This window comes from Paralichthys olivaceus, chromosome 5, assembly GCF_024713975.1.
Source record: "Paralichthys olivaceus isolate ysfri-2021 chromosome 5, ASM2471397v2, whole genome shotgun sequence".
Lineage (NCBI taxonomy): Eukaryota > Metazoa > Chordata > Actinopteri > Pleuronectiformes > Paralichthyidae > Paralichthys > Paralichthys olivaceus.
In genome coordinates this window covers 455,599-477,500 of record NC_091097.1, presented here as the reverse complement: position 1 = coordinate 477,500, position 21,902 = coordinate 455,599, and the positions used below count along the sequence as shown (strand labels likewise).

Sequence of the window (21,902 nt, the reverse complement as noted above, 5' to 3'; positions counted from 1 at the left end):
TTATAATTAAAAAATATATATAATTAAGGAGAAAGTCAAAATGTTTTGATATAAATTGGATAATTATTATTTATTTAGTAAAATATTCTGATATGAATTTGTTACATTAAAAAATCCTTCAAAGTTTAACAGGAAAAAAATATTTTAAAAAAAACTCCAGAGAATTCTTCATAATATCTGAGGAGAAATAAAAAACAGCCACTCATCATTATATTTCATTTGAACCTGAATATATTTCTTGTTGTGGTATAAATGTTTTTCAAGTCACATTATGAGAATGAATTCAGTGCAGAGAAAAGTTTGAATGAAGATGAATTATTAAGATTTGACATCAGGTTCTATTTTATATGATTCAGTCGACAAAGAAAAGGTCGAGCTTTTATTTTGTGAAACATAAACTTGGGACATGTTTTTGTTGTTTGTTTGTTTATGTCATTGCTTTAAAGATAAACAAGCTGTAAAACAGACGTCGTGTCATCGAGTTCAGTCCGATGATTAAATATATATATATATATATATATATATATACATACATGTATGTATATATATAAAACTGAGATTCTTTTACAGTGTAGCTACAGGAGTCACAGCAGATTTATTTTGATATCAGGAAGTAAAAGAATCCTTTCCTCTTAGCTTAGCTTAGCATAAAGACGTTTTAAATAAAGTCAATTCAAACTTTTAAAAAGAGATCAAAAACTACAAACTTTTAAAAAACCCAAATAAATAAAAACTAATCCTGAGGTACTAGTACTTCATGTGAGTATTTACATGTTCTGCTGCTTCACATTTTTACTCCACACACGAAACTTTCATTTCTTCACAGCTTCAGATCGAATAAATACAAATAATCAGGTAATAAACCGAAGTCTCGAGTTTCATCTTCGACATTTCACGTTGGGGTCGTGTGGAGGTTTGTGTTGCTATGGTAACAGTGATGGACGGCGCCTCAGAGCGAGTAGAGCTTCAGCTGCTCCTCCATGTCTCCCTCTGTCACCTCCCCGAGCGCCTCCTGGTTCTCCCTCAGCAGCAGGAAGATGGCCGCCAGCTGCTCCTGTTGCACCCTGGGAAATGAGTCCACACACACACACACACACATGAACATGGTGGCGTTCAGACTAACGGCCGCTGGACGTCGTGTCGGACGACACAGAAGATCTGAAGGTTTTCTACTTCCTGGTTTTTGTGAACGTTGTCGTTGTTTAAGTTTCGAAGCCAAATGAACAAAAACAACCCGAAAAATGAAAAGAGAACAAATATGAAACTTTAAACTTAAAGAATTAAAAAATATGGAAATGAAAACAACAACAACAAAAGGCTCAAATCCAAACTTCTGCATCATCGTTACATTTGAAGAAATTACGCTGAGCGGACACGCCCCCTAACAAAGGGGAGTGAGAGCGACGGTTGGCCAATCACAACAGAGAGTGAAGCAGCTGACCAATCAGAGCTGGTCTTCATCAGGAGGCGGGTCTTAAAGAGACAGGAGCTAAAACCAAGAGTTTGAGACGGAGGCTGACGAGAGGAGCTGCAGCGTCGGACATTCTGAGGAACTCTATATTAAATGAATCATCCTGAAGATCCACAGAACAGGTTTCATCTCAGTTCTCCAGTGAGTCTGGATCTTCAACTGAATTCAAACTAAAGCAAATTAAACTTCTTTAAGTTGAAAGTAATAATAATAATTTAATAATCCAGAATTTACTGAATTCTCAAAAACAAACATGACGACAGACACGTGCAGATTTGAACTTTATTTCATGTTGAAATCAAACTCAGTCAAACACAGAGTTTGAACTCTGCACAACAGTTTAATAGTTTAAAAATCACCACACGATCCTTGTTCTCCTTTAACACAACACACACACACACACACACGTTTCTGTTAACACAACTCTTAGTTTTCAGGATTTGAATGAAAAATCATTTTACACAAAAGAGAAAGTTAAAAAAAGATCAGATTTCTGAGGCTAAAGATGTTTTCTGTTTAAACTCTGGAGCCTCAGAGGAAACAAAGCAAATGAACCAAGATAAAAACGAGCAGACTTTTCATTTTCTGAGAACTTCACTCCTCCTCCTCCTCCTCCTCCTCCTCCTCCTCTTCCTCCTCCTCCTCTTCCTCACAGATCAGCTGCGTCAGACAGACGAAGCTTGTGACGTCTCGTGTGGATCATTATTCAGGAGCTCTGACAAGAAGAGATCAAATAAATATAAATGGATCAAATATGACATGAATTATTTCTCTGGTTGAAACAGAAACAAACATTAATCTGTTCATTTTCACTCTGAATCCGTCTCCTACAAAATAAAATAAATGCAATCAACTGCTCATTGAATAATTGTTTGGTGAATAAAAAAGAAAAGACGTCAACAACATCTTTTAATTTATTTTACAATTTAATCTCAAACATTTATCATTTGAATTCTTCTACCACTTGTTACAGAATAATAATGAAAAGTGTCGACGTGGAAAGTTTAAATTATTCTTAACTTAACTTAACTGAGTAAACATTGTTGTTACTCTTACTAATGACAGTCAGTTGGGGGCGATGTCGAGCATCATTTGTTCCAGACATGTTCCAGATGTTAGCGACTCACCGTTAGCTGTGGTGTTAGCGGCAGCATGCAGGGTTAGCAGCGGAGCGGCTGGACACGTGACGCAGACGCAACATTGAACGAAAAGTCGGAGGAAGGAACCTGCTGATGTCGTGAACTTCTCGGAACAAAAGTGAAAAATCATGAATCTGAAGCTGTTTCAACGTGAACAGATCAGTGACACGAGCAAATATTACTGAACAGATTTGAACTTTACACATTCTAAAAATGAATAAACTAATCCACTCAAGTTTCAAAAGAAGCAACAACAATGAAAATAACAAAACCATAAAGAAAAAACACAAAAATAAATAAACCATAAAGAAAAAACACAAAAATAAATAAAAAATCCCCAAAATGTGAATAATTTAGATTTTGAAGGTTTTGTGCTTTTTAAATAATGAATCTCTAAAGATGTGATGTGTAAAACTGCTACTGTGATGACTGTGTTTGTCCTGAAGAGGGCGCCGGGGTACAAGCAGCAGGGGACATACACTGTTTTACCTTTAAAAAAATAAAAACTACCAAACACACAGATGAAACATTGAAACTGACGGAGGACGAACATCGGTAACGTTTCCTTGACGACGCTCTGACGTTTAATGAACATTTCTCCATTAGTTGTATTTATATTTTAAAATCAACATGAGAACTGAGTAGTAAAGTATTTATTGTTTCTGTACTTCCTGTACACTCGTCTCCACGTCTCCTCCTCACTGTGGACGGGAGGATAAAGTGCGCTCACCATCTGGAGCGAGAGACGCAGCGGTGGAGTAACGGCTGGTGACACTGAACCACTTCAATCTTTTCAGAAGTTCTTTCTCAGAACCGAAGTTTCTTTCAGCTGAATCCACGTTCAACAGTTAAAGTCACTGAAGTTGAACTCAATCAGTGAAATATGATTTTTATTGATTATTAATCAACGTCATCAACCTGATCAGAATCAAGTGTTCGATTCCGCTCGACTTAATCGATCCAAATCAATTTAAACTGGGCGTTAACTTGTGTGGCGAAGGTGGGAGGGGCCTGGTTTTATGGGAGGGTCCAGGCTAGTCATTATCAAAAATAGTTTTTTTGTAAAAATTGAATCAAATATTTTATTTCTATTGAAAAAAATCTGAATTTGTAGAAGTGTTGTTTAATACGAGCGTTTTGATTGGTTTGTCAGGAGGTGGAGGTTTGGGTGGAGGTCAGGTGGAGGTTTGGGTTTGGATTGAGGTTTGGGTGGAAGTTTAGGTTTAGGTGGAGGTTTTGGTGGAGTTTAGGATTGGCGGGAGGTCAGGTGGAGGTTTGGGTGGAGGTTTTGGAGGTGGAGGTTTGGTGGAGTTTTAGGTGGAGGTTTGGGTGGAGGTTTAGGTTTAGGTGGAGGTTTGGGTGGAGGTTTTGGAGGTGGAGGTTTGGGTTGAGGTGGAGGTTTGGGTGGAGGTTTAGGTTTAAGTGGAGGTTAGGGTGGAGGTGTGGGTGGAGGTCAGGTGGAGATGTGGGTGGAGGTTAGGTGGAGGTTTAGGTTGAGGTGGAGGTTTGGGTGGAGGTCAGGTTATACTTAAGAGAAAGGTCACCTTACCATCTCTTCCTAACTCAGCTGAGGTCGATTATAGAGAAGTAAAATCGGGTGTAAGCTCTATCCTGAAAGATAAAGGTGGAGGCCGTCAGACATAAAGGTGGAGGCAGTCAGACATAAAGGTGGAGGCAGTCAGACATAAAGGTGGAGGCCATCAGACATAAAGGTGGAGGCCATCAGACATAAAGGTGGAGGCCGTCAGACATAAAGGTGGAGGCCGTCAGACATAAAGGTGGAGGCAGTCAGACATAAAGGTGGAGGCATAAAGGTGGAGGCCGTCAGACATAAAGGTGGAGGCATAAAGGTGGAGGCCGTCAGACATAAAGGTGGAGGCAGTCAGACATAAAGGTGGAGGCCGTCAGACATAAAGGTGGAGGCCGTCAGACATAAAGGTGGAGGCATAAAGGTGGAGGCCGTCAGACATAAAGGTGGAGGCCGTCAGACATAAAGGTGGAGGCAGTCAGACATAAAGGTGGAGGCCGTCAGACATAAAGGTGGGGGCCGTCAGACATAAAGGTGGGGGCAGTCAGACATAAAGGTGGAGGCAGTCAGACATAAAGGTGGGGGCCGTCAGACATAAAGGTGGAGGCAGTCAGACATAAAGGTGGGGGCCGTCAGACATAAAGGTGGGGGCAGTCAGACATAAAGGTGGGGGCAGTCAGACACTGGAGCAACAGTTCACAGACATTTTGAATAAATGTTCAAAGTCGTTCGATCGTCTGAGACTAAAACACATTTTATTTTATGATTCATTCATTTTATTCTCAACAAGCTGAAGTGTCCTTATCGCCCCCTGGTGCCTGGCTGCAGTATCACCCTGTCTGCTCCATGTTAGCAGACGGGACATGAACCAAACTAAGAATCAAATTAGACGTTAAATTAATATTTGTAAAGATGTTTCTGTCGTTGAGCTCGTTCTCATCTCGCTGATGTTTGCTCAAGTTTCTGATGATATAAAAACAGGCGGAGACGTTATGATTGACAGCTGACACATGATTGACAGCTGACACATGATTGACAGCTGACACCGGGACATTTGAACTTGATCATACAACAAACAGGAATGAGGTGATACTGAAAAACAAGTGACATCATCAGGAAGGAATCAGTCAAGTGACACTGTTCAGGCTGTGAAGTCATGAATAAGTTAACGAGGTAACAAAGTAATTCATTAATTAAAATACACAAACTTAATTGAACTGAATGAAGTAATGATAATAAAAACCATTAACGATAATATTTACGGCTACGTGTGAAACTACTTCAGAGAAAATCGAGACTTTAATCATTTGGATTTCTCACTGAATACAAATAATAATAAATAATAATAAAAAATCAGAGTCCTGAAACACTTTCACTGTGTTTGTTTTGGCACAAAGACGACGTCATTGAAAAGTCGTCGGGTTCAGTGACTGTTAACGTGTTTACGAGTCTTCGTGACATCACGCAGAGTTAACTACAGAATTAAAGGTCTGGTGCTTTGAGCTGAATGAGCGTCCCAGTCCACAGACTCTGACTGCAAATGACATCATCACCCCAAATGGTGATCTGACGCTGGCGAGTCGTCAATTAACTATTTAAAAAATAACTGGTCTGAACTTTTCAATCCTGAAGATTCGGAACAAGTTTGCACATATTTCGTTTTTGGACGCTGCAGAGTGAGACTGAGGTTTGATGCTGAGCCCTGGTGAACGACACGCTGTTGGCACGGCAACGGACGGTGGACAGACTTTATAGAAACCTACTGAGAGGAGAAGGAATGAGGAAGTGTCTCCGTCTGAGGGGAAATATTTATTCATCTGTTACATCATTTGGTCCCGAGACACAACTCAGACTGAGACGTGAGGAGAAATCCACAAAGTGTCTCCAAAATAAAAAACTCCACAGAAACATAACGAGGCTTCGCTGCCAAGTCACAGGAACATTTCAATAAAACAAAGAAGCTGCAGACGTCGACTCCGCAGCTTAAAAAAAAACTTAAAATGTCGCCCTCTTTCCTTCGATAAAACTTTGTCTTCCTTCAGACGTCTGAACATGTGGCCCAGCGGGTGATGCTTCAGGCCTCTGTACACATTAGTCCCACAGAATCAAACTGACCTGATGTTTAAATGATTCTAAACTCTCATCACTGAAGCAGCAAAAGTGAAATTCTGAAATTCTGACTAGATAAACCAGAATTTAATAAAAAAAGACGTCAGTGATTCGTTGAAGGAGACGAGGGAATCGAACGCACGTCTGTGTGTCATCATGTGATGAGAAGCTTCGGCTGTAAAAAGATAAGGAAACCAAACTGCTGCAAAAGATTTCACTTCAGGGGACAATCGGATTTCAGCTGGGGACAGTGGACCGCCCGTTTAGAACTCAGAAGAAGAGGACTAAAAAACTGACGGACGGATGGACAGACGGACAGATAGACAGAGGGACGGACAGACAGATGTTTGGATGTTTCACACCTGCCTCTCTGAACACAGGAGCACAAGCTGTTCGGTTCAACCAGTTAATTTCATGCGAGGCAGAAACTAATGAAACAGGAAGTGTTGGAGACGTCAGTGAGTGAAGTGAGGATGAGGAGTGAACTGACCTCTGCTCCTCCTCGATCTCCTCTTTGGTCATCATGGACTCAAACTTGCTCTGTTTCTTTCCAGGAGTGAACTTGACCTGATCTTCAGCTGCAGCCACGTCTGAAACACATCAGCAACATACGAGCGTCATACAACACCACGGTTCGTCCTGAGCAGATCATACATGTACTGAAGATACACTTTTATTATTTGACTTTGATGTCAGTTCAAAGTGAACTGGAGACAAGGAGACACAGAGACAAGGAGACACAGAGACAAGGAGACACAGAGAAGAGGAGACACAGAGATGAGGAGACACAGAGACAAGGAGACACAGAGACGAGGAGACACAGAGACAAGGAGACACAGAGACGAGGAGACACAGAGACAAGGAGACACAGAGACGAGGAGACACAGAGACGAGGAGACACAGAGACGAGGAGACAAGGAGACACAGAGACGAGGAGACACAGAGACGAGGAGACACAGAGACGAGGAGACACAGAGACGAGGAGACGAGGAGACAAGGAGACACAGAGACGAGGAGACACAGAGACAAGGAGACACAGAGACGAGGAGACAAGGAGACACAGAGACGAGGAGACACAGAGACGATGAGACTCAGAGACGATGAGACTCAGAGACGATGAGACTCAGAGACAAAGAAACAAGGAGACAAGGAGACACAGAGACGAGGAGACACAGAGACGAGGAGACACAGAGACAAGGAGACACAGAGACGAGGAGACACAGAGACAAGGAGACAAGGAGACACAGAGACGATGAGACTCAGAGACAAGGAGACTCAGAGACAAGGAGACACAGAGACAAGGAAAGACAGAGACAAGGAGACACAGAGACGATGAGACTCAGAGACAAGGAGACTCAGAGACAAGGAGACACAGAGACAAGGAGACACAGAGACAAGGAAAGACAGAGACGAGGAGACTCAGAGACAAAGAAACAAGGAGACGAGGAGACACAGAGACGAGGAGACACAGAGACGAGGAGACACAGAGACAAGGAGACAAGGAGACACAGAGACGAGGAGACACAGAGACAAGGAGACACAGAGACGAGGAGACACAGAGACGAGGAGACAAGGAGACACAGAGACGAGGAGACACAGAGACGAGGAGACACAGAGACGAGAAGACACAGAGACGAGGAGACACAGAGACGAGGAGACACAGAGACGAGGAGACACAGAGACGAGGAGACACAGAGACGAGGAGACAAGGAGACACAGAGACGAGAAGACACAGAGACGAGGAGACAGAGACGAGGAGAGACCCTTTAAGTTTAATTAATGTGACTGGCCGGTAAAACATTATGGATGTTTTGACAAGTGTCGACCCTCAGACATTTTCTATAGAAACTTGCCCCCTGCTGGTGATTACACAGAAGACATGTTTCAGGTACTTCTGGACCTGGACCTGCGTCTATACTTTTATCAACAGGTTTCATCGTCTGCTGCTGACGTGTCCTAACAGTGATTTGTCCTCAGGCTGTGGTGAGTCAAACTGATCCGGATGCAGCAGACTTACCGTCGTTCAGGAAATCTTCTGGTTCTGGTTCTGGTTCAGTCTCAATCAAGAGTTCAGGGGTCAGCAGGATTTCTTCTGCGAATCGAGGGATAAGCTCCGGTAAAATGTCCTCCACCAGCGGGAGCACTTCAGGTACCGGTTCAGATTCCACAAGAGTCTCTGGATCAGATTCTGACTCTGGTTCTGGGACTTCAACTGGTTCTGGGACTTCAACTGGTTCTGAGTCTTCAACTGGTTCTGAGACTTCAACTGGTTCTGAGACTTCAACTGGTTCAGGCACAAGTTCTGGCTCTGGAACAGCTTCTGGTACAGCAGCTACTTCTTGTGCTGAAACTGGTTCTGGTACTGTCTCTGGGACTGGTTCTGTCTCTGGGACTGGTACTGTCTCTGGGACTGGTTCTGGCTCTGGGACTGGTTCTGTCTCTGGGACTGGTTCTGGTTCCACCTGAAAAGACAAAAGGTTTGGACACAGTGAGTTTGTTGTGTGGTCAAAGCTCTGCTTCATGTTCAACGTGACGTCTTGGTCAGAAAAGTACGAGACGATTCCGACGCAGGATTTAAAACCTTCACGTCGAGTTGAAACACATTGAGCACAGAGGTTGTTTGTTCATGTGTCTGCTGACCTCCGACCTCCGACACTGTCACTGTCAGTTGCAGCTCCTCGTTGAGGATCAGCTGCCGCCGACACTAAGACGAATGAAAACCTCTTCAGCCGTAACCGACCTCCTCGTCCTGCCGCCTGACTCCCACACACACATCAGTGTTTTCAGAGACGTCCACTGCACCTGTCGTGCTCCTCTGAAGAGGTCTCACTCTGACAAACTCACTTTGACTCATGTCTTAAATTCACACTCATGACAAATCTGTCAGCAAAGAGCCGAGTCACTGAACCAGAGCACGGAGCTAAACGCTGAGTCATCGTTCCATGGACACTCGAGTCAGTTCCTCATGATCTGAACGAGACTTCATCAATTTCATGAGACGTTAAATCAAGAAGATACAAACGACCGAACCACACACACACACACACACACACACACACACACACACACACACACACACACACACACACACACACACACACACACACACACACACACACACTCACAAATGAAGCACTTCAGAAATAAGCTCTAGATTAGTCTGAGTCATCGCGCTCGTTCTGACCTGTGACAACACGTCCTGGTAAAAATATCTCGCTCTGAGACGTTACACGGAGCTTCGCTCATTAAAGCTGTTTAGCTACGTCACTGCTACGTCCAGTGAAGCACCTGAGCAAACCCTGAACAGGAAGTGCTTCCAGTGGAAGAGCCTGAGGCCGGAGACCACGAGACACCGGCATCGTGAGCTCTCCTGATGATGACATCATCACATGACGTACGCTTAACTATAAAAGTGAACGTCTCCGTGACCTTTGAGTGAACTGGTTGTTTAGTTTCTGACACGTCTCCTTCAGGTAAAGACAGAGACGTCACACTGAGACGTTATCGACCTCATTTGACCAGAGATTTCTGGTTTGAGGCGTCGCAGCGTGAACACACTGCGGTTGAGGCGGAGCTTCTATCAAACAGACTCATTGTTCCCTCTGCTCTCGGCCTCGTCTCCACTTCAGCTCTGTGGCGTCGCCTCGTTTATTCAATCCACGACAGGACTCTCTGTTCTGAAGCTTCTGTCTGACGTCCAGCGCTACAGAGACTGACGTGAAGACACTGTCTCCTTCACACTCTTCGTCCTCGTCAATATAAATGATCATTCTGACAAATAGAGAATTCATAAGACGCAGGTGAGGAGGAACTTTCCACAGCAGAATGTTTACGTCACGTCTCCTGCTGCTCTACAGGCTCCACCCCTCGCCTGGATGTCCCCCACAGGTTCCTCATAACACACTTTGGAAACATGACAAATTAAGTTGAGACACACAGCATCACATGTTGGAGTCACGACACAAACACTTTGCTGCTGTTGTTCTTTATTTATCTCGGAGATGTGGAACGTGATAAAGATGCAGATGTGAGATCAGCTGCCTCCAACACACACTCATGCTTCCATATATGGAGCCGAACCGACACCAGCGACTCAGTGAGTCAGTTCCAAAGAACGAGAGAAGAACGGTGAAGAGTCAGAACTCATGGTGGGGGGGGGGGGGGGGGTGGGGTGGGGGGGGGTGGGGTGGGGGGGGGTGGGGTGGGGGGGGGGGGGGGGGGGGGGGGGGGGGGGGGGCAGACTGTAACTCTAGAAGACGGAACAGGACAACATGCTAACAACATAAATGTCAAAGAGCCAAACTGGACTCTGCTGCTGAGGGTTGTGCAACATTGAGATATTTAGTGTTGATGCTATTCGTTATCTTTCTATATGTATGCAGCTCATTTCTGGTGTATATATATAAACGTATGAGCAATAAACCCTGATGACGTAAATAAACGCTGACACATGAAGTCTGTGCAGAGCTGCTTAGTAATAGATGACATGTAATCAGAATTATACAATCAGGCATAAATATTGAGGATTAGATGATTACACTTTGATTTGAATATGATGAAGTCGTTTCTCGTTAACTGATGATAACTGAGTTTTAACTAAGCCACCTTCAGGTCCCACACGTGGACGTTGGTTCACTTTGTTCTGGACAGAAATAAAGTTACTGCTTCAGCAAACAGCTCAACTTCAAACATGGAGAATCTGACGCTGCAGGAAACACGAGACACTTCAGCTCGTTTTTGTTTCACCACACGTTGATAACAGCAGCGATGGATTAGCTCATTAGCTCATTAGCTAACTGAATACGGATCAAAACTTTACGTGAGGTGACGGGAACCTTCCTCACATAAGTTTAAATCTCTTCTTCTGCGATCCGTCACTGGCACAGATTAAAAACATCATTCTCAGTTCAAATAAAATACGGTGAACAACCAGCTCAGCCAGTCCCTCTGAACACAGCTCCCCCTGCTGGTGGCCCCCATGAGCCTGTTCAAATCTAAAATTATAATATTTATAACATTCATTCTTTTTTTTCTGTTTTCTACGTCATCGTGTTGTAGCTCATGATGACATCATTACGTTTCGTCACATGTGGTGAAAAACATGTTGCTAACTCACGGTGGCGCTAAAGAGTGTCGGGAGAGAAGCAGAGGAAAACGTTCATCGTTCAGATAACTTGTGGAAAGTTAATAAACATTTAGTTCTGTTTCTACATTTAGAATCTTTAGGATCAATATGTTTTTGTCAGATTTTTGTTTTGATGAAATTTCTAACACACTTTCAGTCATTTTATGATTATTATAGTTTATTGATTTACAGAACCTGTTAGCGGAGGTTTATATTTGAAATGCACAGGAAGTAAAAGTAACGACGTCGACGCTGGAGGAACATTTCTCCTGCGGAGGTCAGAGGTTGAAGCAGAATGCATGATGGGACAGTGGCGTTGATGCTGTACGTCGTTAAACAACAAGTCTCACTGTGTTTCAGCCGCACACGCTCACAAACACACAGACGTCCTTTATGTGGTCAGAATGTACCATGATGCAGTGCGGCGGCTGAAGACAGCTGAGGGCTGAAGTGTTGGATAAGGTTGTCAGTGAGGAGGAGGAGGGCGTGGCTGAAGTTTTATATTTGGCTCAGACCAACGTGTGAGACGAGTGACAGCACAGCGTGTCGTGGGGTCCATCACTGAGAGGCTGTTTCTGAACCATCATGAGAACGTTTAAAACACTGAGTCCATCAGTCGGAGGATTATTGATCTGCTAAGGAACCTCACAGCGACTTCAGGGCAGGTCAACAATCAGAGACTTGTCCACTGTGGGACAATCAGCCAGCCCGGCGTGGTGTCCCAGCTGCCCCACAGTCCATATCAGACATGTGACACCGCGAACATGTGTAAATATAGGATCCATGTATCCGACGCATGTTTAGCAGCAGCACATTCCTCAGGCTTTTTAAAGGACGCAGCTCGAAGTGGACAAAGGTCAAACAGATCCAGGACGTCTCAGGACTAACTATGTCCAGACACCAGGGGGGGGTTTGAACCGAGCTTCATGTGTTCATGTTTCATCTGTTGGTTTTAGTTTCACATTGTAATTCAGGGGCTAAAGAATTTTGTCTCACATACGTACATCCTGTCCTCCTCACCTGCGTGGGCGGAGTCTACCTATACTTGACTCTGATTGGTTTGTGGATGGCGTGTGTCGTTCAGTTTGAATGGAGGAAATGAATGGAGCTTCATGCGGTACAGAACCATGGTTCAGTTTGATCCAGAACACGTTCTGGTCTGAGACAAACCAGGTGTGAACGAGCAAACCTGGAGTTTTCAAAGTAAACTGAAGCCGGACATGTGCGGACACCAGGTGGGACCATGATGCATCAGTGTGGACGCAGACATGAGCTTGAAGAAAACACATCAGGCGAGATGTTGTGAACAAAACATTTCTGACTCAAGTCGAACATCAATTCACAGAAAATGTTTCTGCTTGAATTAAATAATTCATGTATTTATTGAAGCTGTTTAATAATCAGTGTCTTTACTGAGACAACATGACTGAACATAGACTCACTGTGAACTTGTATCTGCAGCTCTCAGACCAACAACATCTGAACACAACTCAAACTTAGTGTGAGTGAACCTGGAGGACTCAACCAATCAACGCTCTTTGCTGCCAACACACGTCCTGATACAAATACAGCTCAATAGAATTGGACCTGAAGTGAATCAGCTTTTATCATTTAGTGTAAAAGACTTCGAGGAATTGATTCATCTCAGGTTTGTGGGGAAATTATGACTTTCAGTTAATTGATCGGGTAATCTCTAAATATGAATCAATATTGATTATAAAACATCTTAAATAAATGGGAGTCATTTTGTAAATTCACTTGACTTCCAGATGTGCATCTCATTAAAAAATAAATAAAGAGTTTTATCAGAGAAACTAAGTTTGATGACAAATCCCATTTGAAATAAACTGACCTTCACCGGGACGTCCTGGATCCCCTCAGCCGGAGCAGGAGGCTCTGTCCGCGGGGAGACTTCGGGTCGGAGCTGCTCCCCCAGAGCTCGGGACGGAGGGACGTCGTCTCCGTAGCCGACTTTGGGCTTCTTGTTCCGGGCAGCGGCGGCGGCGGCGGCGGCGGACTTTTTACTGAGGAGCGACGAGGCGAAATAAATGGCGACGGCCGTGAAGAGGATGGCGGGAATCACGACGGTGGGGTCCAGGTCCATGACGGCGGATTAACGGGAGCAGTGACCGGAGCAGCGACCGGAGCGGTGACCGGTGTTTCCAGGAGAGTGAGTGTGACTGAGTGTGTGTGAGTGAGTGTGAGTGTGTGTGTATCCCGCTGCTGTCACACACACACTCTCACAGCTGATCTGACAACACACACATCCGCCTCCCCTCCACAATAAAAGCAGCTACAGCAAAACAAAAAGGCTGATTAAAGAAAAACAGTCAAAAAAGAAATTAATTAAAACAGATCATTTGACAAAACGTCCCTGGAAACAACGTGACACTGGTTCAAGTCATTAGAAAAGATTTTATTGGTCACAGCCGGGTCTCATCCTCACATCAACATCAACCCGCAGCTTCACAATAAACCCACTTTCAGTAAAACCTCGTCCCAGACAGACCTTCACCACAACACCGATGGAAGGCACCGTGTGACGAGCCCGGCAGATCACTGCCTTCAGTCCAACAGGATGGAAACTAAAACACAGACCCACAACTAACTGTAGAGGCACTTCAGTCTAAAGCCACAGAAACGACATCACCAGCACGTGCAACACGAACCATCTTAATTAATCATTAATCAATTAATCATTTAAGCTTCCTCTGGTTCAGACTGTTGATGACGTCACGTTTTACACTTAAGGATTCTGACTTTGTATTTGAACAGTTGGTTTGATTGCAGATTCATTCTGTAATCAAACAGAATGAATCGGTTTTACAAAAGAAAATTTAATTTGAAGATTTCATACCTAAGAAAAAAACGTTTGAGAATAAAGTCGCTCTCAACCAATCAGGAGTCAGTGTCAGCTGTCAATCATGACGTCTCAGCCTGTTGACCAAACTGATCAGAAACACTTGAACAATCATCAGTGAGATCAGAGGTGATAATTATAATTTACAATATATAGTTATAAATTATTTAACTTCTATTTTGAGTTTTTAGTTTGGTTCATGTCCCATCTGCTAACATGGAGGAGGTTAATGACCTGTACTTCAGCCAGCCACCAGGAGGCAATAGAGGCTTTGGCTTCACTTTGTCGTCCATCTTGACTGGTAGAAACTACTGGGATGACGTCATCATTTGACTTGTTTTGACTTTACTGTTGTTCTTCAAATCTTTTAACGTTTCTCTCTGAAGTAGTTTTATCATTAACTTGATTGAAGATGAGTTTATTGTTTTTGCTCCTCAACCATGAAGCGATGAATTATTTTATTAACTTTTAAAATCTTGTAACGTCAGACTGAGTAGAATCTAACTCCCAGGTTCAGTCAGGCTTCAAGTGCTGGATTGAAAAACCAGCAGAGACAATAATTCTGAGATTAAAATTATTCTGTACGTTCCTGCAGCATCAAACAATAACTGATCCGAATGAGCGACAGAAAATATTTATTGTCAAATCAATTTAAGTTTTTTAAATCTTCAAGTCTTTTTTTTGCCTATTGAAGGAAAAAAAAAAGACTTTTCATGAGCTGCAGATTCTCTGATCAGGATTTTCACTTGCTGCTGTGACGCCATCGTTAACGAACTGCTTCCTGTTAAGTTTAATAAAGTTTTCCGTGCACAGATAATCTCGATGAGAACCCGTTCAGAGAATTAACCAGCAGAAGCTTAAACTTTAACTTCTGAACAAATGAAATTCTTAAACAAGACCCTCAGGAACCATTTCTCCATATTAGCACAAGCTCACATAAGGAAACGGCTGAGTTTTAAAGACCCACCCACCAAACCAAAACCGTCTGTGATTGGCTAGAATTCGTCTTCACGCATCAGAGACACAAAATCGCGATTGGTGTTTAAAGCACAATGGTGGCAGGTGTCCATCCTCCTCCTTCATCTACACCTTGCTGCTCCGCGGCAGCCATCTTGTCTGTGAAGGCAGCCAGATGGCTGTCGCTCTGGGATTCAGACACTAAACATGAAGCGGCCGGAGAAGGAGTCACAGGGGTGCGAGTGGACGGAGGCGGTAGGTCACCGTGACGAGCTCCTCTCCTTGCTGACGCAGTCGTCCTGACCACTAGTGTCTCCGTTGGCTGTCATCCCGCAGGTGCGTCTCTTCTTCCTGCGGTGGGACATGGCGTCGCCCTCAGAGCCAGACTCTGCCTGCGGGAACACAGTGTACGGACACGCTGTTACAACATGTTAAAGACGTGCTGGGTTACAGCGACGGGACACGTGTGTCACATGTTAACACCTGTTGGCTTCACTAACTTCAGACCCTGCTGACATGACTGATGGGGCCTGTGTGGGACTGGAACAGTGTTCAGACTCAACTTCAGATCCAACGTCTCGTCCTATTTATTTTCTAAATTATGCAAATTCAACTTTACTGTCAGATCCAAAACCTTGTGTTTCCATTAGTTTCTTCATTTGATTTAGATTTAATCTTTAAAATAAGGCAAAATCTAGTCATGTCCTCTGGGTCTTCTGTGTCCAATAACTAGTCCTGGTCTCAGTAATCTGTGTGTGTTCTAGCACATACATCGGAGTCGGACGAGCTGGAGGAGGACGATGATGAAGAGTCACTGGAGCTGTCTGACGCAATGCCGGTCGACTCCTGCAGGTCAACTTTGTCTGCCAACACCGCCAGGTCCGGCCGCTCCTGCTTCAGAATGCTGCAACAAAACAAAACAACAAACTCTGTCAGGCTGTTCAATCATACGACTTCTGATGTAACAGGAAGAATCAGGAGACGTCCTCAAACTGTACTTTTTAAACTCATCACTGTTTTTATTACACCGAGGCTGCTTTCAGACACGTTCCTGACACGTTCCTGACGCGTTCCTGACGCGTTCTGGAGCTTCTGTACGTCAATTGTTCCTGTTGTTGTGAACGACTACACAACATGTCCAGAGTTCATGTGTGTAAACAGCTCGAGTATCAATGCACTGTGACGTCACCTGTTGGTTTGTAAGCTGCTGTTTTGAAGCCTCATTTTGACATTTCTTCCGGCGCCATCTTGGTTTTTTTGAAACCAGAAGTAACCGGTTTTGAAGAAGTGGGTGTGAGATGCTTCACGCCCACATAGGGTGTTGTTTTTATTGCTGTGACTCTGAGAAACTTACCGATACCACTTCCTGGACAGCTTGGGTCGTCCTCGCACAGTTTTGTGCCACACGATGGGGAAGTTGGTTGTGCTTGCGAAGTTCTGAGTGACGGCGATTGTTGTGTCCATGTTGAGGACAACATGCCACCACCCACCTGCGGACACACAGCTAGTTACCATTAACATCAGAGGAAAATAAATCCACTGACTGGATATCAGACATGACCGATCACGACATTAATAACAAATCAAATCTGACATTTAGAGCCGCTTCATACTTTGTTGGTTCAGGCTGAAACGTGCAAGAGGTAAAAAGCATCTGTTTATAAATAAAACATCCATAGTTCAACTCGTTCAAATGCACCAGACCATCAGAACCACCAGACCTCGTGGTTCAAACATTATATATTATATATCATCAGAGGTGAACACTGCAGCTGCTGCTTCTTCTTCTATGAGAACTCCTCTTCTGGGCTGAGGAACCTTTCACACCTGATGTTCAGCTTCAGACTGAAGCTCTGAAACAAACCAGCCTTTTTTAAATAAAGACTTTTAAACACTGATTATGAAAAAGGTCGTATGTACATTCACTTTGTTGGTGAGTGAAATTGCAAACATCGGTCTTTAAAACATAAAGCTGTATTTAATTATTCAAAGAAAGTGAACTGACTCAGATGGAAACAAGGTGTTGTCCTCACTGTGACCAAGGTCTAATCTACAGTCACACAGGTGAAGTCTAAATCCTGGAACCAGGCCCGAGGAGCAGCTGAGGGTTTAATCCGTCCTCATCACATTAGCTCTGTTGGCATTAAGTGAATCTAGGCCACATCCGTGTCATTGCATGTTGTCACATGTTGCTGTCCATGCAGTCAACACGCCTGTTAGGTCACGCAGGTGCTGAGCTCCTGAGAAAATACAAGGTTCTGACCCACAGCAACGTCTCTTCAAAGTTTTATTACTAAACCCACAGATCATGTGACTGCAGGAGATCAGAGTTTAAATAATGATGGAGACAGAAAACTGTGTTTCTTCACTGACCAGGCACAAAAACCGTCTCCCCGGGTTTTTGGAGGATCTCCAGCGGCGTGAATTCTGGAGGCCAGTTCGGCTGCTGCGTTCGAGGATAAACCACATTGAACCAGGTGATGGCCTCGTCCTGCTGGTTGCCTCCGTCCTCCCGGGTCACTTTGATCAGCTCTCGGGGCGTGTTGGTGGGGAACAGACACCACCTCTTGTGACCCTGGACCAAGGCGTTCCATGCGCTGGTGCCCAGGGGGTCGATGTGAATTCCTGTGCCCGAGCGAGCCGGGCCCATCACAAACCATCTGTGGTGGAGGAAACCGTTTTCACACTTTATCCCAGATGTAACAGATTTCATTAGATTTAAGTAGACTTTACTTAAATTCAACACTTTTTATCATCGTCATCTTTGTAGGAAAGTGAGTTTAATGCTTTAAACCTTCTGAGAACAGGTTGTTCAGATTTTAGAGATAAGAAGCATCTGACGATTCTCCAGGAAATGACATCACAGGAAGTAAAAATACCAACGTAGACACTGGAGGACCATTTCTACTGTGGTTTCTTTTAGGGTAATTCTTGTGTCTGTAGAAATGTGTTTTTGTTTCATATATTTAATTTTATATATCTATAATTGTCCACATCAACGTTAATGTCTTTGATAATAAATATTAATGTGGACAGATTAAAGAGTTAACGAACCTGTACGGCGGTCTGCGTTTCTCTCCTGCAAACTGGAAGAGGTCGTCCCTGAAGAAGACGGGGACCTGGTAGTCCTCCAACAGCTTCTGGCGTTTGGCGTGTTCACCGTAGCTGCTGTCAAAGATGTAGAGTGGGCTGTCATCCCTGGTGTTCTCCAGGTACTCCATGTAGTACTTCATTTTCATCTTCACAGAGTAGCCGTCGTTGTCTTCCCCGCACTTGAACTTCTGGTTGCGGTATTTGCGCTTGAGTCGCTCCAGAGTCCATTTTTCTCTGGCGGGCCAGCTCTCCTGGCAGTTCTGCAGGACGACGGGCTTGTAGGGGCGCTCGAAGCGCCGGATGAAGTCTTCAGGACTGAGATGGAGGGTGTCCACACGCTCTACGTTGTCCTGAAACACAGCATACATCAGTTTACTGGTCCACAATGAGGGAGCACAAACTGAGGCTGAATACAGCTCGAGTCAGGCTGCAGAAAACAAAAGATCTTATCTAATCACAGCAAACATGTGACTAAGATACAAACCTAGAGTTCAAATTGTATCTGCAGCTGTTGGGATATTGAAATGGATATTTATTTCAATGTGAACACTGCAGCACATGAACTACTTTTTATGTAGAATTGCTGCTGAGGTCATGTTGGTTTGTGATTGACAGTAGTAACTGTCACCTGGAGCTCTCTTTAAAAAGTTCTGCTTTAGTTTTAAGGTGAAAAGAAGTGAATCCATCCCTGCAGCAAAAACACGTCAAAGGCTTCATGCACCACGTTCGACCAAATAAATTAATAAATTAATAAACTCAATTTAAGTAAATACGAGTATTTACAATTCTATGAAGTGAAGTACTTTGGTAAATGTACTTGTTTGTATTTCACATTCCATTTGATGATGCAGATATAAATCAGTGTATGAACTGGTTTAATGTGATGAACACATTCAATCGTCACTAGTTATCAACAACATGTCAACAACATGTTAACAACATATCAACAACATGTTAACAACATATCAACACTGTGAGCTGAGTGCGTTTGTAAAGTATTTGACTGTGAGCAGGTGAACGAGCTTCAGGGTCTGACACGAGACACCGGCAGCTCCTCCCGGTGTCTACGTGACCAGCTGCAGTCCTGCTGTTAGCTTAGCTGTTAGCTTAGCCTCCGGGGCTCCACTGACAGTTACCTTGACGGTTCGGTGCGACAGGTCGAACGTCTCGTGATAACCGTGTTTTATCCAGTCTAACGAGTCCTTCAGCTCGGGCCTGGCGCTCCGCTTCGCCTCTTTAATCCTCTTTTTACTCTTATGGTTCATTCCTCCTCTTGGCTTTTGTCGCTGGCTCAGCTAGCTATCGAGCTAACCCGGGGCTACCACACAATCACATCCACTAGCCTGCGCTGGTCGCCGGTTAACCGCGCTGCTCTCCCCGCTCAGCTTCACCTGGTTACACCTGGTTACACCTGGTTACACCTGGTTACACCTGGTTCACCCAACACAGAGAAGAGGAGTGTGACTCTTTAATGATAAAGTGCTAACAACAGCAGCTAGCTGCAGCTAACAACAGAAGCTAGCTGCATGCACACACGATGCTTCTGCTACTGACGGACACGCCCATGTGGCAGAGTACAAACCTCATTGGCTGCAGTGGCTCAGGAAGCAAAGCGTTGATTGGCCTGCGGGTGGAATGTGCCTTCCCGCCAGGGAATGCTTCGTATACTTCGTTTTGATTGGCTGTTGACCGGCCACCCTGTGCCCGGATCGACGCGGAAACAGGAAATAGACCAAAAGTCTGCTGATGACGTTAGAACAGAATAATGAGTGACGAATGTTTCACACAGCGATGGATCGATGGAGCTAACGAAGCTAACGGAGCTAACGAAGCTAACGGAGCTAGCATAGCTCAGAAAGTGTTCACGTTTGAAGACAACAGCTCAGAGTGTGTGTCTGTGTCTGTACCTGAGGTCAGTCCACGTGTTCATTAACTGACGTCATGTGTGTCTGTACCTGAGGTCAGTCCATGTGTTCATTAACTGACGTCATGTGTGTCTGTACCTGAGGTCAGTCCATGTGTTCATTAACTGACGTCATGTCTGTACCTGAGGTCAGTCCATGTGTTCATTAACTGACGTCATGTCTGTACCTGAGCTGATAAACTCTGATGTTGTTTGTAAAGTCAATCTTAAACCAGCCTTTGTGATGAAGACTGATGAAGATGAGATCTGTATTGATGCCCATGAGAGAAATGTGTGTATTCAATAAACACTGACTGTGTGTGTCTGTTGTGTTCATATCATTTGTTGCTTGTTGGTGAACTCGTCTCTCAGGTTCTGGATCCACAGTATGGGATGTACGTGTGGCCGTGTGCGGTGGTGCTGGCTCAGTATCTGTGGACCCACAGGGACGAGCTGAAGGACAACACAGTGCTGGAGGTGGGGAGAACATTTAACTGTGAGATCCAAGAACTCAAACATTAACGTAAAGCACTTTACTCTTTCCACAGCTCGGTGCAGGTGTGAGTCTCCCGGGTGTGGTGGCCGCAAGATGCGGTGCAAAGGTGATTCTGTCGGACAGCGCCAGGACTCCGCTCTGTCTGGAGAACTGCAAGCGAAGCTGTGACGCTAACAATCTCCGCGATGTGGCCGTGTTGGGTCTCACCTGGGGGGAGGTCTCCCCGGATCTCGTTCTGCTTCCTAGAATGGACATAATCCTGGGATCAGACGTTTTCTACGAGCCTCGAGGTCAGTTCATCAGCTGAGTGTACGTTCACCACAGCTGTAAAGAAAACTGTGTACAGTATATTATGCAATATTTCTCACAAAACTAACTGAACACTGGAAACGTGTTTCAGATTTCGAGGATGTTCTTGTGACTGTTGCTTTTCTTCTGAGGAAAAATCCCAGAGCACAGTTCTGGACCACGTACCAAGAGAGAAGGTAAACCTGTGATGATCTGTGGGCTTGTGGGAAATGGTGTTTCTCAGAAAGAGTAGGATATAGTAATTTTAATAAAATAAAGTACAACAAATGAATACATACAAGAAGTAACCAAACACACAATCTCATCAGACTGTATTTCTGATTGGGGGGGATGGGCTGATTTGAACATCATGTCTCTTTAGTGGTTGTTACTACAGATGTGTGTTGGGAGGTGGTTTCAGTTCAGTTCTGTGTCACTGCCTCACTTCTGCCCTCCTTCTCTTCGTCTGGTCTCAGCGCTGATTGGTCGATTGAACCGTTGCTCCGCAGGTGGAACATGAACTGTGTTGACATTCAGTTGGAAAACTTTGGTGCTGATAAATCTGAGCTGGCCGGATCGACTCTGCCGGGCAGCCACAGTGTGCACATGATGATCATCACGCTGAACACACAGGAACTGGACTGAAAATGACAAAGTGTTTCCCAGAGGACGGTCCAGTGACATCACACGATCATCGTCTCAGTGCGTCACCCGGTCAAGCAGAGTAAAGTTTTATTTACAGACAAGAAGAAAAGGTCCCATTCGACGTGTTTATTAAAATGTGTTTTAAACATGAATCCTGATTAAAATGTTTTGAATCCCGACCTGTCGAATGTCATAATATTTTAAAGGTTGTATATAATATTCACTGCCACTAGATGTCGCACTGGCATCTTGGACCAACACAGACGCTTTGTGAGTCACGTCTCGCTC

The 21,902-nt window shown here is 44.3% G+C and overlaps 3 protein-coding genes across 10 annotated transcripts in view; 1 reads left to right on the top strand and 2 right to left on the bottom strand.

Moving 5' to 3' along the window:
• The window catches only part of LOC109644256 (protein TsetseEP), a 14,009-nt gene extending 381 nt beyond the window's left edge, over positions 1 to 13,628 (bottom strand). Inside the window, exons 1-5 of one of the 5 annotated variants that reach the window (XM_069525532.1) lie at positions 13,225 to 13,620; positions 8,265 to 8,709; positions 6,738 to 6,837; positions 4,160 to 4,221; positions 1 to 1,064 (exon numbers count right to left, since the gene is read on the bottom strand). The exon at positions 1 to 1,064 is cut by the window's left edge and continues 381 nt beyond it. In XM_069525532.1, coding sequence (XP_069381633.1) covers positions 4,188 to 4,221; positions 6,738 to 6,837; positions 8,265 to 8,709; positions 13,225 to 13,476 — 831 coding nt within the window. In that variant the 5' untranslated portion in view covers positions 13,477 to 13,620 and the 3' untranslated portion in view covers positions 1 to 1,064; positions 4,160 to 4,187. Of the gene's footprint in view, positions 1,065 to 1,739; positions 2,187 to 2,378; positions 2,714 to 4,159; positions 4,222 to 6,737; positions 6,838 to 8,264; positions 8,710 to 13,224 lie in introns of those variants that run through there. The other 4 variants (XM_069525531.1, XM_069525533.1, XM_069525530.1 and 1 more) reach the window with 4 other exon arrangements.
• Positions 13,629 to 13,767: 139 nt separating this feature from the next.
• jmjd6 (jumonji domain containing 6, arginine demethylase and lysine hydroxylase) lies at positions 13,768 to 19,864 on the bottom strand. Its single transcript, XM_020111162.2, has 6 exons — positions 19,419 to 19,864; positions 18,244 to 18,632; positions 17,563 to 17,849; positions 16,544 to 16,679; positions 15,961 to 16,093; positions 13,768 to 15,581 (listed from the first exon to the last, which is right to left on the bottom strand). Exons 1-6 carry the CDS (start codon positions 19,545 to 19,547, stop codon positions 15,450 to 15,452), a joined length of 1,206 nt encoding a protein of 401 aa, XP_019966721.2. The 5' UTR covers positions 19,548 to 19,864; the 3' UTR covers positions 13,768 to 15,449.
• Positions 19,865 to 19,945: 81 nt separating this feature from the next.
• mettl23 (methyltransferase 23, arginine) lies at positions 19,946 to 21,793 on the top strand. 4 transcript variants are annotated; one of them, XM_069525539.1, is made up of 5 exons: positions 19,946 to 20,194; positions 20,558 to 20,662; positions 20,734 to 20,971; positions 21,082 to 21,166; positions 21,479 to 21,793. In XM_069525539.1, the coding sequence occupies exons 1-5, from the start codon at positions 20,048 to 20,050 to the stop codon at positions 21,612 to 21,614; spliced, it is 711 nt and encodes a 236-aa protein (XP_069381640.1). In that variant the 5' UTR covers positions 19,946 to 20,047; the 3' UTR covers positions 21,615 to 21,793. The 4 variants fall into 4 exon arrangements, with proteins under 4 accessions (XP_069381640.1, XP_069381639.1, XP_019966923.1 ...); XM_069525538.1 differs by having other exon boundaries at positions 19,959 to 20,194; positions 21,446 to 21,793; XM_020111364.2 differs by lacking the exon at positions 19,946 to 20,194 and adding an exon at positions 20,258 to 20,290 and having other exon boundaries at positions 21,446 to 21,793.
• The last annotated feature ends 109 nt before the right edge of the window (positions 21,794 to 21,902 follow it).

Bases quoted from the DNA above. Each gene is read 5' to 3' on its own strand.
- jmjd6 (XM_020111162.2), bottom strand. From the start codon at position 19,547: ATGAACCATAAGAGTAAAAAGAGGATTAAAGAGGCGAAGCGGAGCGCC. The intron at 17,850-18,243 runs GTTCGTTAACTC...CCTCCACCACAG, and splicing joins AAACGCAGACCGCCGTACAG to ATGGTTTGTGATGGGCCCGG. The intron at 16,680-17,562 runs GTCAGTGAAGAA...GTGTGTCCGCAG, and splicing joins GGAGACGGTTTTTGTGCCTG to GTGGGTGGTGGCATGTTGTC.
- mettl23 (XM_069525538.1), top strand. From the start codon at position 20,048: ATGAGTGACGAATGTTTCACACAGCGATGGATCGATGGAGCTAACGAA. The intron at 20,972-21,081 runs GTCAGTTCATCA...AACGTGTTTCAG, and splicing joins CGTTTTCTACGAGCCTCGAG to ATTTCGAGGATGTTCTTGTG. The intron at 21,167-21,445 runs GTAAACCTGTGA...GTCTGGTCTCAG, and splicing joins ACCACGTACCAAGAGAGAAG to CGCTGATTGGTCGATTGAAC.